General features: G+C 32.1%; 1 protein-coding gene across 1 annotated transcript; it reads right to left on the bottom strand.

Moving 5' to 3' along the window:
* Window positions 1-10,927: 10,927 nt before the first annotated feature.
* On the bottom strand, window positions 10,928-11,815 carry LOC149497712 (putative CCR4-associated factor 1 homolog 8). Its single transcript, XM_089719264.1, has one exon. It carries the CDS (start codon window positions 11,813-11,815, stop codon window positions 10,928-10,930), a length of 888 nt encoding a protein of 295 aa, XP_089575390.1.
* Between the last annotated feature and the right edge of the window lie 3,893 nt (window positions 11,816-15,708).

Below are 15,708 nucleotides of genomic sequence, written 5' to 3'. Positions count from 1 at the left end.
CAACCTGAATTTTATTTTCCTTTTCAGCTTCACGTATTGCATGGTACTTGATTTTTTTATGCTTGGTTTTTCTATGGAAGATTGGATTCTTAACCATAGTAATAGCTGATTTGTTGTCACAAAGTATTTTAGTTGGATTCACTTGATGAAAATTCATAATCATCTTCAACTCCTCCTCCATGACAGCTCTCCACTCAAGCAATTTAAAGGCTTCATCCACCTGAGTTGGTTCAAGTAAGACAACATTACATCTGCTGTAAATTTCCTCTAGGGTTCTAGTCCCTCTAATTGCATAATCATCTTCATCTGATTCTTCTTCATTGTCAACTGGAAGTTCTTGCTCTTGCTGAAAATGATCTTGTTCAATAACTGATTTAGAATTTCCTGGCTCCATTTTACTCCAATCCCATTCACCTTTCTCATCGAATATGACACTCCTGCTGACATACACCTGTTTAGTAACAGGATTCAAAATTCTGTAGGCTTTGGATTCACTGCTGTAGCCTACTAAAATTCCTTTTTCAGCTCGTTGATCCAATTTCCCTCTTTTGCATTTCGAATAAATGAATAACATAAGCTTCCAAAGATTTTGAGATGACCTACCGATGGTTTAACTCCAAACCAGCTTTCGAAAGGAGTTTTTCCATCAATAGCTTTGGTTGGAAGCCGATTTTAAAGATATACAGCAGTGTTTACGGCTTCAGCCCAAAGAACTTAGGTTAGATTTTTCTCAAACAAGAGACATCTCACCATATTCCTCATAGATCTATTCTTTCTTTCACTTACACCATTTTGTTAAGGTGTGTAAGCTATTGTTAATTGATGGTGAATGCCCGCTTCTTGCAAATATTGCTTGAATTGATTGGATGTAAATTCAGCCCCATTATCAGATCTTAACATCTTGATTGGGGAGCCAGCTTGATTCTCTATCATTGATTTAAACTTCAACATTTTGAAAACTTCATATTTGTATTGGAGGAAATATACCCAGCAGAATCTGGTGCAATCATCAATAAATAATAGAAAATACTTGCTGCCATTGCAAGATGAGACACTCATAGGGCCACACACATCAGTGTGTATTAATTCAAGTTTCATAGAAGCTCTCCATGCTTGATCAATTGGAAATGGTGTTTGGCTGAGTTTGCCTAACTGACATATTTCACATATAATGCTGTCTTCAACTACAGATGGCAAATCAGCAACTAACTTCTTGGATTGCAGCAATTTTAATGAATTGAGATTGGTATGACCAAGTCTCTTGTGCCACAAATTAGATTCTTCTTTATGACTCAAGCAAGATTCTTCTTCGAAGTTTCTTAAATGTAGAGGAAAGCTTCTTCGGTTCATTTTGACAGCAAATAACTTTGAGCCAGAAGGATCACTTATTTCACAAGTTTTATCTTTAAATAGCAAACTGTAATTCTTATCCAGCAATTGACCAACTGAAAACAAGCTTTGATATAGTTCTGGTACGTAAAGAACATCGGAAACAAGCTTTGTACCTGAAGGAGTTTGTACAATCACATCTCCTTTGCCTTTGGCATCAACAAGCCTACCATCTCCAAGTCTGACTTTTGAAGAATAGGTTGTATCCAAGCTATCGAAATTCACCGAGTTTGGTGTCATGTGGTTAGTGCAGCCACTATCAACAAGCCATGCTTCTTTAGCTTCAATTGAGACACCACATTTTTTAATTTCATTTGCAGCAAATAGTTGTTCTTCATACTTTTCAGAATTTTCAGTGACTTGTGCATGATGGGCTTGTGTTTGTTGATTCTGGTTTGTAGAACAAACTTTCTCGGTGTGACCAAATTGCTTACAAACCTTACATTGAGCTCCAAGTCTGAACCAGCAGTAGTTCTCAGTTAGGTTTATTTTTTTACAATGTGGACAAGGTGGAAATCTGTCTTTCCTCCAATTTTTTCTGAAATTCTTCTTCATTTTTGGTTGTTGAGTCACTACAAGAGCCTTCTCTCCAATGGTTTCTTCTTCTCTATAGGCTTTTCTTTGTTCTACAGCTTGTAGAGCATTTGAAAGCACATTCAATGATATTTGTGACATGTCCCAAGTATCTTCAAGAGAAGAAATCTTGGCTTCAAATTTTTCAGGGAGAGTCACCATAACTTTCTCTACAATTCTTTTCTCTTCTAACTCTTCTCCCAACAATCGAATTTGGTTTACAATTTTCATAACTCTATCAACATAATCTTTCACCTTTTCATTATCCTTCATTTTCAACATTTCAAATTCTTTTCTTAAATTAAATACCTGCATATGTCTAGTTTTTATAGATCCATGATACTCAAATTTTAACTTCTCCCAAGCTTCATGTGCTGTCTCACATGTCATAATCTTGGTGAAGATAGGATCTACAACAGCTGCATGGATATAGGACAGAGCTTTTGGAGCCTTAGCAACCTCTTCTTCATGTTGTCTAATCTGCTGAAGGGTTGGATTTTGATTAAGAGGTGGAGGTACTCTGTTTTCCTCCACATACTGCCATAATCCAAGCCCCTTGAAGTAAGCTCTCATCTTCACAGCCCAAACATGGTAGTTTTCCCCATTAAAATGAGGTGGTGAAAGATACATGCTGCTGGAAGCCATTTGAGGAAAAGCAAATAAATAGAAAATTTCACAAATTCTGGTTTATTTGGTGGTTTTCTCTATGCTTTTCACTCAAACACACACACAACCCTTCGAGATCAAGATTGCTCTGATACCACTTGTTGGTTTAGAAGAGCAAAAAATTAAGGAAGAGAAGGAAAATTCTGCAGAGAAGGAAAATCTGTAGATTTTGTAAGTGTGGAGAAACAAATATTCACATCTCATTATTTCCATTACAGCATAATGTAAATATTTATACTGAACTTATTCTAAAGTTTGTTCACCAACCTTCCATAAGTCAAGGAAGTTTGTTCACCAAACTTCTATAAGTCAAGGGAGGTTGTTCACCAAACCTACCTAAAAGCAAGGTAGTTCAACTACTTCTAGACTTCAACAAAGTACAAAAAAAATCTAAATGACTTTAACAAAATTTCTCCAAAAACTGTCAACAACACTTGCATCAATTTTAGCTTCAATGGAGCTGTAGCTGTAACTTTAACAAAAACATAAGCTTTGCTAAGCAAAGTGTGATCGATTTCAAAAATAAGACGATGTTTATGTTCCGCACAACCATTTTGTTTAGGAATATATGGACAAGAAACCCTTTGAACAATACCATGTTCACGTAAATATTAGGTGAGAGCTTGAAACTCACCACCTCAATCAGCATGAAAAGATTTAATCGTACAGCTAAAGAATCTTTCAATAATGGTTCGAAATTGATGAAATATAAAAGCAACTTTAGACTTATAGTGCAAAAAATATATCCATGTATACTTCGAATAATGAGCATAAAAAATGACATATTAATGATAATTATCAAATGAAAGTTCAGGAGCAGGTCACTATAATCTGAACAACCTAATTCAAGGGGTTGATTAGCCAAAAAACTAGGATTAACAAAAGGCAATTTATGCATTTTACTAGTTGCACAATTTACACAAACTGGCTGCTTATTAACGAAAAAGAATTCAGAAACTATATTATGAGGAAGAGCTTTGCGCAAAACAGGAGTTGAGGGATGTCCCAAACATGCATGCCAAGTGGAAAAGGAAACTGCATTGGCTTGAATACGAGACATCACATCAATGGGAAGAGGATATAAACCATCCTTACTTGGGCCTTAATACATAATCGCCCTCGTTGCCAAATCCTTAATATCAAAACAGTTAGGAAAGAATCCAATAGAAACATTATTAGTACTAGTAAATGAAGTCAAAGAAAGTAAATTGTTAAAGGTTGAAGGAACGTGAAGAATATCATTCAAACAAAATGAATATGTATCTGAGTTGGCAAGACTAGAGCCAATATGAGAGATAGAAGATTGAGTTCCATTACCTAAAGTGGTCTGTTCAATACTAGTGTACTCATTATGAAGAGCAAGATTCTCCAAATTTACAGTTACATGATGCATAGTACCAGAATCAATAAGCCACTTCTTGTTGGATGCATTGCTAGTAGATATATAATTTGAAGTCAGTCAGGTCGAAGAAGTAGAAGAAAAACCAAGTCGAGGAGCAGTAGGACAGACTTGAGTAATATGACCCTCACTGTTGCAATCATGAGAAACATAAGTTGAATAATCAATATGCCCAAATGAATTAGAAGTCACACATGTTGAAGTATCACTACGAGAAGAGGAACCTCCATGTCCACATCCTTATGAGCCACGTCCTTGGCCATGAGCTCTCATAAAAGGCTGATTTTTTTGTGAAGAATAATTGGTAGTGGGAGGAATAGTAGGAATAGTGTCTACCAATTCAAGCTAGCATTCTTCCATAAGTAACATGCCATACAAATCATCAACTTAATGGGAATCTAACGTGCTTTAATTGATCGTTTCAATGGTCGATAGACAACACCAAGACCATCAAGAACATAATCAACAAGATCTTCTTTGGACCCAACATATTGCATAGCCGTAAGTTGATCTGCAATAATCTTAACTTTTTGAATATAAACAAGTATGGAGTCATTACCTCTACTCAAATGAGATAACTCAGATTTTAATTCGCAAATCTACAAACACAAACCAACTACATATGTAATGGTGAGACGCTGCCATGCTTTGTGAGCAAATGAAACGCCTACCAATTGAGAAAGGACTCCTTCAGTCACCAAGGATGTAAGCCAAACTAAAACTAGTTCTTTTTGTTCCCAAGAGGGATACGCTAGATTACGTTCATTATTTGCAAGAACCTTAGGAGGTATGGGTTTGCTACCATCAACATGATGTGAAAGATCATAACCGCGAAGCATGAAAGAATTTGCATCTTGCATCAAAGAAAATTATTAGGAGTAAGTTTAATGGTGATTTACTGTGAAACATTGGGTGTAGAGGATGCAGGTACAAAAGCCATTGCAAAAAACATAAACACAAAATGAAATTCAGGTTGGGTATTGAAACCTCTTATGGTTCTGATACCATGAAGACTCTAATATATTCACATATCAATATGGAAGAAAAACAGAGAATTTATATACAGTTGCTATTAGGTTTAGGGTATAGAAATGTACACTGAATAGGAAGTGATGAAAGTAAACTGAGAAAATGCTCAAAAAATAAGTTTGCTATTGTTAATCTAAAAATCAGATGATCTTTTCCATGTTCTTATACACTTATTTATAGTACAATTTAGACTACAACTGACCAGATAACCTTTATGGTAAGAATCTTAGTAATGAATGCCGAATAAGAATCTCGGCAATCTAATGACTTTTAATTACTCTATTTGAATGAATGTTATATTGAGCGTTATACTTATTTAAATGAGATTAGATATTGTTCGGGCTTGACTAGTTGCTCGGCCTCTTGTGCTGTTTGGACCTTAGCTTGCTCGGTTCAGATCCTTTTTCTATCGGGAAGCTACAACTAGACTTCCTAATACACGTCAGTTTCCTAATATATTTATCAATAGGATCATGATTGAAACCCTTGCAAAGATTTCCATTTTTAGCAAAAAAAGACATAGTTATTACTAAAATGTGAAAACGGGTATATAGTTATTACTAAAATATAAAAATGTAGAGTCATAATTAAACTCCCGCAAAATTGTCAAAATTTAGAGTCAAATCATACATCAGGCGTTTGTTTGTGTTTTATAATTTCACAAGCTAGGAAAATGATTAATGTATAATGATGACTTGCCACTATTTTTCTTGACTTTGGATGTGTTGATTTATGAGACAGGTTTAATCATGCAAAAAATATTAAAACAAAACAAACGGATGCTAGGGGCTAAACTAAACTAAACCGCTCTGGGAGACTGGGATAGTTTTAAAATCTGACCAGAGGCTTTTCATTTTTTTTAATGTTTTTCAATTTCTTTTTTAATTTTCTAGCATGAATAATAATGAAAAAATAAGTAGTACTAATGAAAAGGAAAAAAAGAATTTAATAAAAAGTTGAAAATTTTACTGAAATTATTAACAAAATTTAAAAAAATTTAAAAAAAATTTGGGAGTTCCTTTGATTTCTGTAAGTTGAGATTGACGAAAAAAAAAAGGACTTTTAGTTCTAAACCTAATTATATCTCTTTTTTTTTAATTCCAAATTACAAACAGCTTCAATTAAATTCCTAAAAATGAGAAACTATGATCAAACAGCGTGCACACGATTTGGTTCTGATTTAAAATTAAGAAATATTGACCACAATTTATTTCAATTTAAAACCGAACCATAACCATGCTTAAATGTGTGACCTGGACTTTAATAAAAAAAAAATATTTTGTGGCGTCCTAAATTTTACTTTTTGTAGTAATCTTATATTTTCTTATACTAAAAATAACAAATTTTAAAGTTTTTAACTTTTGTATGTAAAATGTTGATTTGATATGTGGTAAATATAAATTTTACAACAATAATTTATATATTTTTTAATTATCTAATAGGTGTTTAATAAATTTAATTTTATAAGTTAGAGTGTTCAGTATATAAAATAAAATATTTAATAAGTTTAATTTTATAAATTAAAATATTCAATTGATAAAAATTAAGATTAATATAAATTGTTTTTCGAAAAATACAAGAGCAAATTTATGTATTAATTGTGTAAATGTGATGCATACAAGGGGAATCTTTTTGAAAATTTGTTCAATAATATGATGAATTATCAATTAATTCATAAAATAGGTTGGATCCAACTCATACTTACTCCTGGTATTAAACAATTTATTATTATTATTATTATTATTAGTATTATTATTATTGTTATTATCATAATTTTGAAAACCGGACCGGCCAGTTCGATCGGATTAACTGAAAACCGAAAATAGTCCGGTCCGAGTTGAATAGTCAAGCTGGGAAGTAAACAAACCAAAGGGAACCGGGTGAAAACCGGCAAACCGGTTCAGGCATTCACTACAGTTTAAGCAAAATTAGGAAAAAAATAAGTTTAAAAAAAAAAAATCAAATCGGAGGTTGTGAAATCGCTCGCCAAATCGATGAAATCCTAAAGCCAGGATTTGTTAATCTCTTTAGAACCAAACTAATATCTGTCTCTTTTGAAGGGAAATTAGAAATTAATAGAATTTGGGCTCTGAAACAAGTTGCCAATGAAAAAATCAATGGATCAAGTAGTAGAAATTAGGTGAGAGAAAATAAAAATATAGATTTACAAAAAAAATATATAAGCCACTAAGTTTTATCTTTCGATTTGTTGTCAAAAACCCTAGTTTTTAAGAAGGAAAGAAAGCGAGAGAGGCAGATGAGAAACAGAGAAACGCAGAGAACTGTAAGAGATAAGTTCAAAAGATAGATGGAGAAGATGCTTAGTTGTACAATAATATCATTTAACAGGGCCCACTTGTGTTTTGAGCTATTTTATTCTTTTTTCTTTTACGAAATGGAAGTCTCGCTTGTAGTTGTGGTGAGAAATATGTGATAAATAATTTATAAATTATTTAAAAGATTTTGTTTAATAGTTAAAATTCAGAAAATTTAAATGTATAAGAATAAAATGGAAAGATGTTAAAATAAAAATAAAAAAACCTTAACATTAAGTTTACCCTTTTTTTTTATAAAAAAATTGAGAGTGCAATATGGGAACTATAAAAGTTTTAAAATTTTAATTTACAAACATATTTAAATTTTTTAAGGTTTGTTTTCTACTAATAATTGTTATTAGGACATGATAGAAGTAGAATTTGCATACTCAGAAATTGCTACAATGGGATAATAACAAGCATTTATAAGATGATTTTTCCATTTTAACCGAAGATATTAATGTCAAAAAGGAATCCTGATTATAAATGCTAAGCGAGGATCTTGAGCATTAATTACAAAATTAAACAAATCTTTGACCGAGCATTATTTAATTATAACGATTTTGGTAAGCTTAGTCCATTCTTAATAAATATTTTTCATAGGACAAAAAATATATTGTAAAATATTATTGGATAAAATCACGCACGCAGTAAAAAATAAGAGAGAAACCTAAAAGACATATTATATTTGAAAATAGCTAGCCAATTAGCATTCCTTATCATAATTTTTTAAATGATATTGTATGTATTTACAAAATGAAGTTTATAATAATAAAAATACACTTTAAGTATATATATACATATATATATATATATATATATATATATATATATATATATATATATATATATATATTAATTATTTTGAATAAATTAAAAAATATAATAACAAATCCGCTACGAAGTGCGGAGGTAATTTAACTTGTTTTACCCGATTTTTGTTCAAATTTTATGCATCTTCTGTGATTTTATCACTTTATGAAATTAATTTATTGTAATTTTATGTTTCATTCCCTATTACAACATACGTATTACATTTCTAGTGGGAAAGTTATGCCTTCGCACATACTATATATATGGCAAGTCAAGGCGATGACGAGCCATATAGATTTCATTAACTCTCTTAAATCTCAAGGCAAAATTCCCAATTGTGTTAGGAGTGGTATTTTTGACGGGTGATGCATTGTCTCTTCTTTTTTTGTGCGGTGGTTAATACCTCCCCGGGGGGGGGGGGGGGGGGGGGACACAGGCCAGGGCCAAGGGGGCAGTCCCAAAAAAAATAAAAATAATAAATTTTTGATGTAAATGTTTTTTAAAAAAATATATTTTAATTTATCACCTATAATTAAGTAAAATTATGTTTTGGTTTTTTCTAACTATTTGGGCTGAGTCCTCTACTAAATACCTGTCTTCAGTAGGAGCGCATCCATTTGTTAATATAATATATATATATTATTGTTGCTGTTATCGCAGTCGCTAGTCGTCAGTAGCGTTTCTGGTTGTCATTGTCGTGGTTAAATTACATAAATTGTATAGTAATTTGCTCTTATAAATTTCGTGTTTCATTGTGTTTTCTTTGTTATTGTTTTTTTTTTTTTTTTTTTTTTTTTTTTTTGTGTTCCCTTTCTTTCCAACGTTTCCTTTTTATTTCAGTTTTTCTTTTTTTTAGTGTTTCCAGCATTTCCTTTCTTTTAGTGCTTCCCATTTCTCTTACAGTATCAGTTTTGGTATTATTGAATTTTTTTTACCATATTTCTTATTATCTTAATAAGTATTCTTTTATGACATTTAATTAAAAGTGGAACCTTGAATCTGACATTTGTCTAAAGGCCTATTTCTTAAATATAAAGCTTAAACCCAAATTTATAAAATGGATTCAACAAGTGTGGGTCTTAAATAAAGGCTAAACAACCCATAAGGAGTAACTTAAGTAGTAAGTTACATTTGAATTCAATAGATGATTTCCACTAGATTATGAGTTTGATTCATAGTGAAAGCACTTATTGAAAAGTGTAATCATAAACCTCTGAGTGAGATTAGTTTCATACTCAAAACTTAAGAAGGATGTGAGCATATTTGTTCAAAATCTAAAAAAATAAAGGTTAAACATTTGGAAAGAAAACTCAATAGTCCAATAGAAAGAAAATTAGAGATGGAGGAAATGCTTCAAAAGCATGGAAACTCTCACTAGGTTCAAGTAGGGATGCTCAAATGACCCGACTGATGGAGACCCAACATGACCCGACCTAGATGGATCGGATAAAATCTACTTCATTTATTAGCTTGGTGGACATGGAGCTTAAAATTAAAATCCGACTTAGGTTCAGGTCAAATATGAGTTTAGCATGACTCCGTCTATATCCAATCTAAGAAGGGCATTTTTCTGATTATATGGCAAAATAATTTGCAACCCTAAAAAATAAAACATAGCCAGCAGCTGACACTTCCTTCTTTTTTACACAATCTAACCCCGAAATCTGAATGTTCTTCTCTCCTCTTCCTCCCTTGCTTCCTTTCTCTAATTTTTATTATCTTTATCAATCTACATATCTGATGCAAGTTTCAGTCAGTCTTCTCCTCTACAGGTTTGTTCTAATGAATTTTAATTTTTAAAATTCTTAATTTTTTTTTCTAGACAAGTTTCAATTTTTATATTTGCTGAATACATAATTGATCCAAAAATGAAAAGAGATTTTATTATGTTTATATCTTGAATATGTAATATCCTGCAATATATTAGATTACATCCTTTCTTATTTTTGTTTTATTTAACATGAATATGAAATCTTCTTCTTCGTTATGATTAATGCTAAATTCTAGAACTTTAAAGTTAATGTTGAATTTTTTAAGCTTGTGGATTTTTTGATAATTAAATTATAGTCTTTGATAACATGAATATGTAATCATAATTTTTTTATAATTTTTCCATAAAGGAGATGAGCCTGAATCCAAATTCAATGAAATTAGTTAGAGAAAATGGAGAGAAGGGAAAAGAAAAAAGATACAACAATATAAAAGCAATAATTAATAAATTAGAGCAAAACAATTTCAACTACTTAAGGTTCTCAACATGGAGTCACTATATAATAAATTGATGTCTAGGCCCCCAATGGAGTTGCTATATTATGAATTTCTAATAAATATTATAAAACAATATGTTTTTTAAAATATATTGCATTATATTATTTATTAAAATATATTTGAAATTAATGAAATTCATATTATTTATAAAATAATTTACATGTATAAATGTAAGTTCTAAATGACATCTTCAAATAACAATAGCTCAAGCTCACCAATTGAAGTTGGTAGCAACGAAATTCCACCATCATGCCACAATACTCCAATTTTTACAACCCCAGAAAATAGTAGTTCAACACCTTAGATGAAAATTGCTTTTTTTTTTTTTTTTTTTTTTGATTGGAAACTTCTCTCTTTGTTTTCTCATGAAAAGCTTAGCAGCTGAATTTTACTAAGTTTACACTTTACCCATTATGCATTGAGCACTAAGTTTACCTATTGACTAACTTGATAACATATTGTGTTTATGAAAACATCACATTCGACAAATAGGGTGCAAAACAAAAGGATGAAAAAACGGTGGAGGAACCAACATGGGATAAATCGTCGGCTGACAGTAGCGCGTAAATGAAGGAGACACCACTCTTGGAAGTACTGATTTGCGAATTTGGTTGCCAATGCTATACAAGAACCCCACATGTCTCGATTCATCAATTCCATAAACTGTCTTCAACTTAGAAAATACTGTTGCACTTAATAAACTATCAGATCCTGCTTGATGAGCGCCACCAACTCTTTTAACTCTAAGTATCTTTGCTAACTTCTCTAATCCCAACTCGCCTTTGCATAAACCATCGCAGAATGTCGCAATATACTTGATATCAAAAACATAGCCACCAAACACATTTGCAATCAACTCAGTAAACTCAAGAGAAGAATGAGGCAGTGAGTTTTTGGTAACCATTGTAAGCATGTGAGCCATATCATACAATCCATGGAAAGTAATCCATTTCAAATTTCTATGTTTGGCTAAAATATGACCAAAAGCATCAGAAAAGAAACGAATATCAATTCCCTCGTTCTTCAACTTGTCGAAATCAATACCATGGTCTTTCAGAAATTCCAAAGAATCATCCGTACATACCTCTGTTTGAGCATCAAAAGAGAAATTGAATTCCCAGCAACCGGCGATATTGCCGTTTTCGTCAGATAAGGTGAGGCCCAATTGAATAAGTGTTGTTGCGTCCACATTATTCTTCAAATTAGAGTAGGTTAGAAACTCATTGGCATGTCTTGGAGTATCGATGAGAAAGCCTGGAAATTCAGTGTCCACAGAAACAACTCTATGGAAATGAAGAAGGGAGTCGATACATTTCAGTTCGTCAAAGAAATTGTACCGCCAAACAGGGATGATGGGATTCATGGCGGCGGCAGAAAACATGTGGCTCAATTGAATATAGAATGTTATTTATAGACACACTCATCTTTCCTTACTCTACATGGAAATCCAAACCTGATGTTACTTGGATTTCCATATAGAAGAAGGATTATAAATGATAAATCTATATGATCTTACGCATGTTACTACACTGCAGAAAATCCAGTATGCGCTGCTCTTCGCGTGAGCGAGGGATTCGACGCGCGAGCAGCCGAGTAAGGAGCAGTGGCTGCCGCCATTGGCGTAGTCTGCGGAGGTGGTCCCACAACTGAGATAGATGAAAATTGCTAATTTGAACACCTCCTACTGATTGAGGTTACAGAAGAACCTGTGCTCATCTTGATCTCTAAATTAGGATAGTCAACAGTAATGGTATAATGATCCCCTGATGCTTCCGAAATCTACATTTATTATGTTTGAAGATTGGATCCAACTTGCACAAATTAGTAATTTGTTGTGACTTAACTATGGTTGAATTTATTAATTGATTTTAGGATTAGACTTGGTTAGAATCGGTCTATGGGTGCATCTACTTTTCTTTTTTTTTGTATACATTATCTAGATTCTATTATCAAAGACCAACTAATCCAGGTTGGGTTTAATCACAGTTAAAGCCCCTCTCTGCATATGTGTGTAGTGAAAATCAAACCCGATAGCTCTTTCTACATGCTCAGCTTGCGGTGCTAATTGCACTACAACCCGTACGTCTAGGTGCATCGACTTTAATAATTTTTCAAATAATTTTCTTTTTTTTTTCAATAATTAGAATTATCTTCATTTAAAAAAAAAAACTATTTTTCATTGGTTTGGTTCATAGTAGTAATACACCTGCTTGTGAAGTTGTTGAAATCAGTAGATAAAAAATTAACATTAGATGTTTGGAATGATTTTATGAGAAAGATGGTTGAGGAGAAAGAGAAAGCTTAATGCAATTATTATTTAAAATTTTTAGTAGGAGAAAGTAAACATAGGACTTCACATTTGAATCAACATTTAAAAAGATATTCTAGGAAGAACTTTCAAAATACAAAGGATATGAGGCAAAATGTTTTAATTAGTGAAAAAAAAAAATAGTTGGTATGATTAAGTCTACCTTAGGCATTATCATTTTGATGAGCATGTGACAAAAGAGTTTGCTTGAATAATCATTTTGCATGAATTTCCTCTTAGAATGGTTGAGTATACTGATTTTAGGAGTTTCCTTCACTCTTCAACTATTATTTAAAATGGTTTCAAGACAAATAATAAAGAGAGATATTATGAAAAGAAAAAATTATAATTGTACCCTTATATTTTATCAAAATTAATTGCTCTATTCTTTTATTTTTTAAAATACACTACTATACCCTTATGCCTTAGGTCCGAACCCAATACCCTTTCCATCCATTTTTTGCACTTTCAAAGAACAAATCAAAGAGAACTTAATGGTCTAAAGAGAGAGAATTTTTTTCACCAAAACACCCTCTTCTTCTTCCTCTCTCTTCCAGCAAACACTTCTGTGGGCTCTTGCCTAAGAAAACGTCTTTGCATTATGTCAAGACCCAAAAGAAGGTAGAATGGGGCAAGACCCACCCCGAAAATAGGAGTCGCCACCCAGATAAAAATCTAAGACAATTGCCATGTAGAGATTGAATTCTTCGCAGAGATCCCAACTGCTTAACCAAATTTGGTGTGGGCTTAAGAAGGTGTTTGGCACCCAACCACACTTTACCATGGCGCCGGCCTCCATGTTGTTGGTTTATTTAAATAATTGTTGATTTTGATTTTTTAAGCTTGATTACTACAAAAAAATCTTTTTGAAAACATTTTAATTTTGAAAATCAAAAGATTATTTTTCATATTAATATGGTATACTCATGAACATAAAAATAAACTAAACAACCACAACAAATAATTAAACATACAAAGAAATGAGAGGAAAAAAGAATTACATCCTGAAAAAATAATCCTACAACTAATTAATTACATTTCCTTTCAATAAATAAATAAATAACCTACAACTAATTAATTACACTCTCCCAAATAATAAGTAAATAAATAAACAATTTAATGAAACAAGCTTAACCATTCATCTAACAAATATATCATACAACCTTAACCATTCATCTAATAAATAAATGCAATAATCAACTAAATAATGAAATCTCAGATAATTAATTATAATTACAAAAATAAGAAAAAACAATAATAATTTTATCATCACCCGAAATCGTAGGCAGAACCGGCACTAGGGCCTAGATAAGCATAAGGCCCCAAGGCCGGTAGTAAGCCTGAATCACTAAATTCAATCGCATCAAATTGGATCACAGGAATAGAAGTCCATATTATTTTATCTCACAAATCTTTTGATCATACTATATCCTAGCCCAAATCCAGCATTGCAAATATTTCATAACTCAGGCCCAATTACATTACACAATATTTATAATATGGCTAACTGGTCCATACATGCACATATAGGTCTGTAAATCATCATCCTAAAGTTATTAGTTAACATGATCACACCCATACGTAATTGGAATTTTCATAATCCTATAATAGGAATTATCATAATCCTACGACTGCGGATTTCAATATCAAACAGAAATAAATAAGTTCTTGTATATAACACTCACAATTTAAATAATTACTAAAATTAGAAAATTACTTTTCTAGCTTTGCGGTGAAGGGAAACGGAGCTTTAACCGGAACAAAAAAGAATATACTTTCTAGAAAAATTAAACAAAAGAAATGTGAGTTTTATAATGAATGATAATTATGGCATAACACAGGCATTCAGACGAAATGCTTCCTAAAATACTAAAATGAATACACAACTAGTCAAGCGTATGGCACAAATCAACACTCACAAGTAATTACTCCTTCAAATAATCAAGCAAGTGGAAATTGATCAGTTGCGTCACCGAAACCCCCATGAGCCGTCCTCACACATGGCTCATCCTCTCAAATGTGTGCACCAAGGAGCCAATCCCCCATACATAATCGACCAGTTTAACCCTCACTTGACTAGTTCTCTCATTTTTTATACTCTCTTTTCTTACACCAAAAAGAGGTCATTCTATGGTTTTCCATATCATATATCATCATATGCACACAGGGGCATCGATCTCCCTATACATGGCCGACGGTATCATAGACCGCCCTCAAAAACCCATGGTGACCCACTTCATCCCAATTCCACACAAACAAGGCATATCATCATCATAACACATTTAATCAAACATTGCATTTAAATGCAAACACATTAAATAAGCAAAGATTGTTATGCAAATGCACAAACATACAAATATGTATAAATAAATATAAAAGTACTGAATATTTATGCTATAAATTAAATAAGTAATAAATAATTAAATCGGTAATTATAACATTATGTAGTAGTATTTCTATGCATGAAGCAAGTAGTAATGCACCATTTATTACAGAGGACAAAAAGCTCTAGTTCTGATTTTTTATTCAAGAGTAGCGACGAACTCGATTAACCTATAAGAAGTTAAGTGAAGAGGAGAGAAAGGAATAGAGTCCGAAATCTCTTTAAATAAATCTAGCAACTAATTTACTAGCTACAATTATAAGTAATTAAGATTCTGTCAAAATTTCGATAGAACCTTCCCTAAAAATAAGACTTTCTACTTGTTTGGACAATATCAAATATCTAACATTTATCAATCAAATTCACACAGCCCACTCGATAAGCAATCAACCAAATCAAATACTCATCCTCATTTTCTTACGAGCTTCAACATTCAATAATTCTCATTTATTGCTCTTTACTCACAAGTTTACAATCAAATTCTCGAATTAAAGTCTTGAACCTTATATTAATAATAACATTCATCACATAAAATCAACCAACATATAAGAGTTAGCAAATGATT

This window comes from Jatropha curcas, chromosome 3 (assembly GCF_041381405.1).
Source record: "Jatropha curcas cultivar XTBG-Jc1 chromosome 3, XTBG_Jcur_1.0, whole genome shotgun sequence".
Lineage (NCBI taxonomy): Eukaryota > Viridiplantae > Streptophyta > Magnoliopsida > Malpighiales > Euphorbiaceae > Jatropha > Jatropha curcas.
This window is presented reverse-complemented; position numbering and strand designations above follow the sequence as displayed.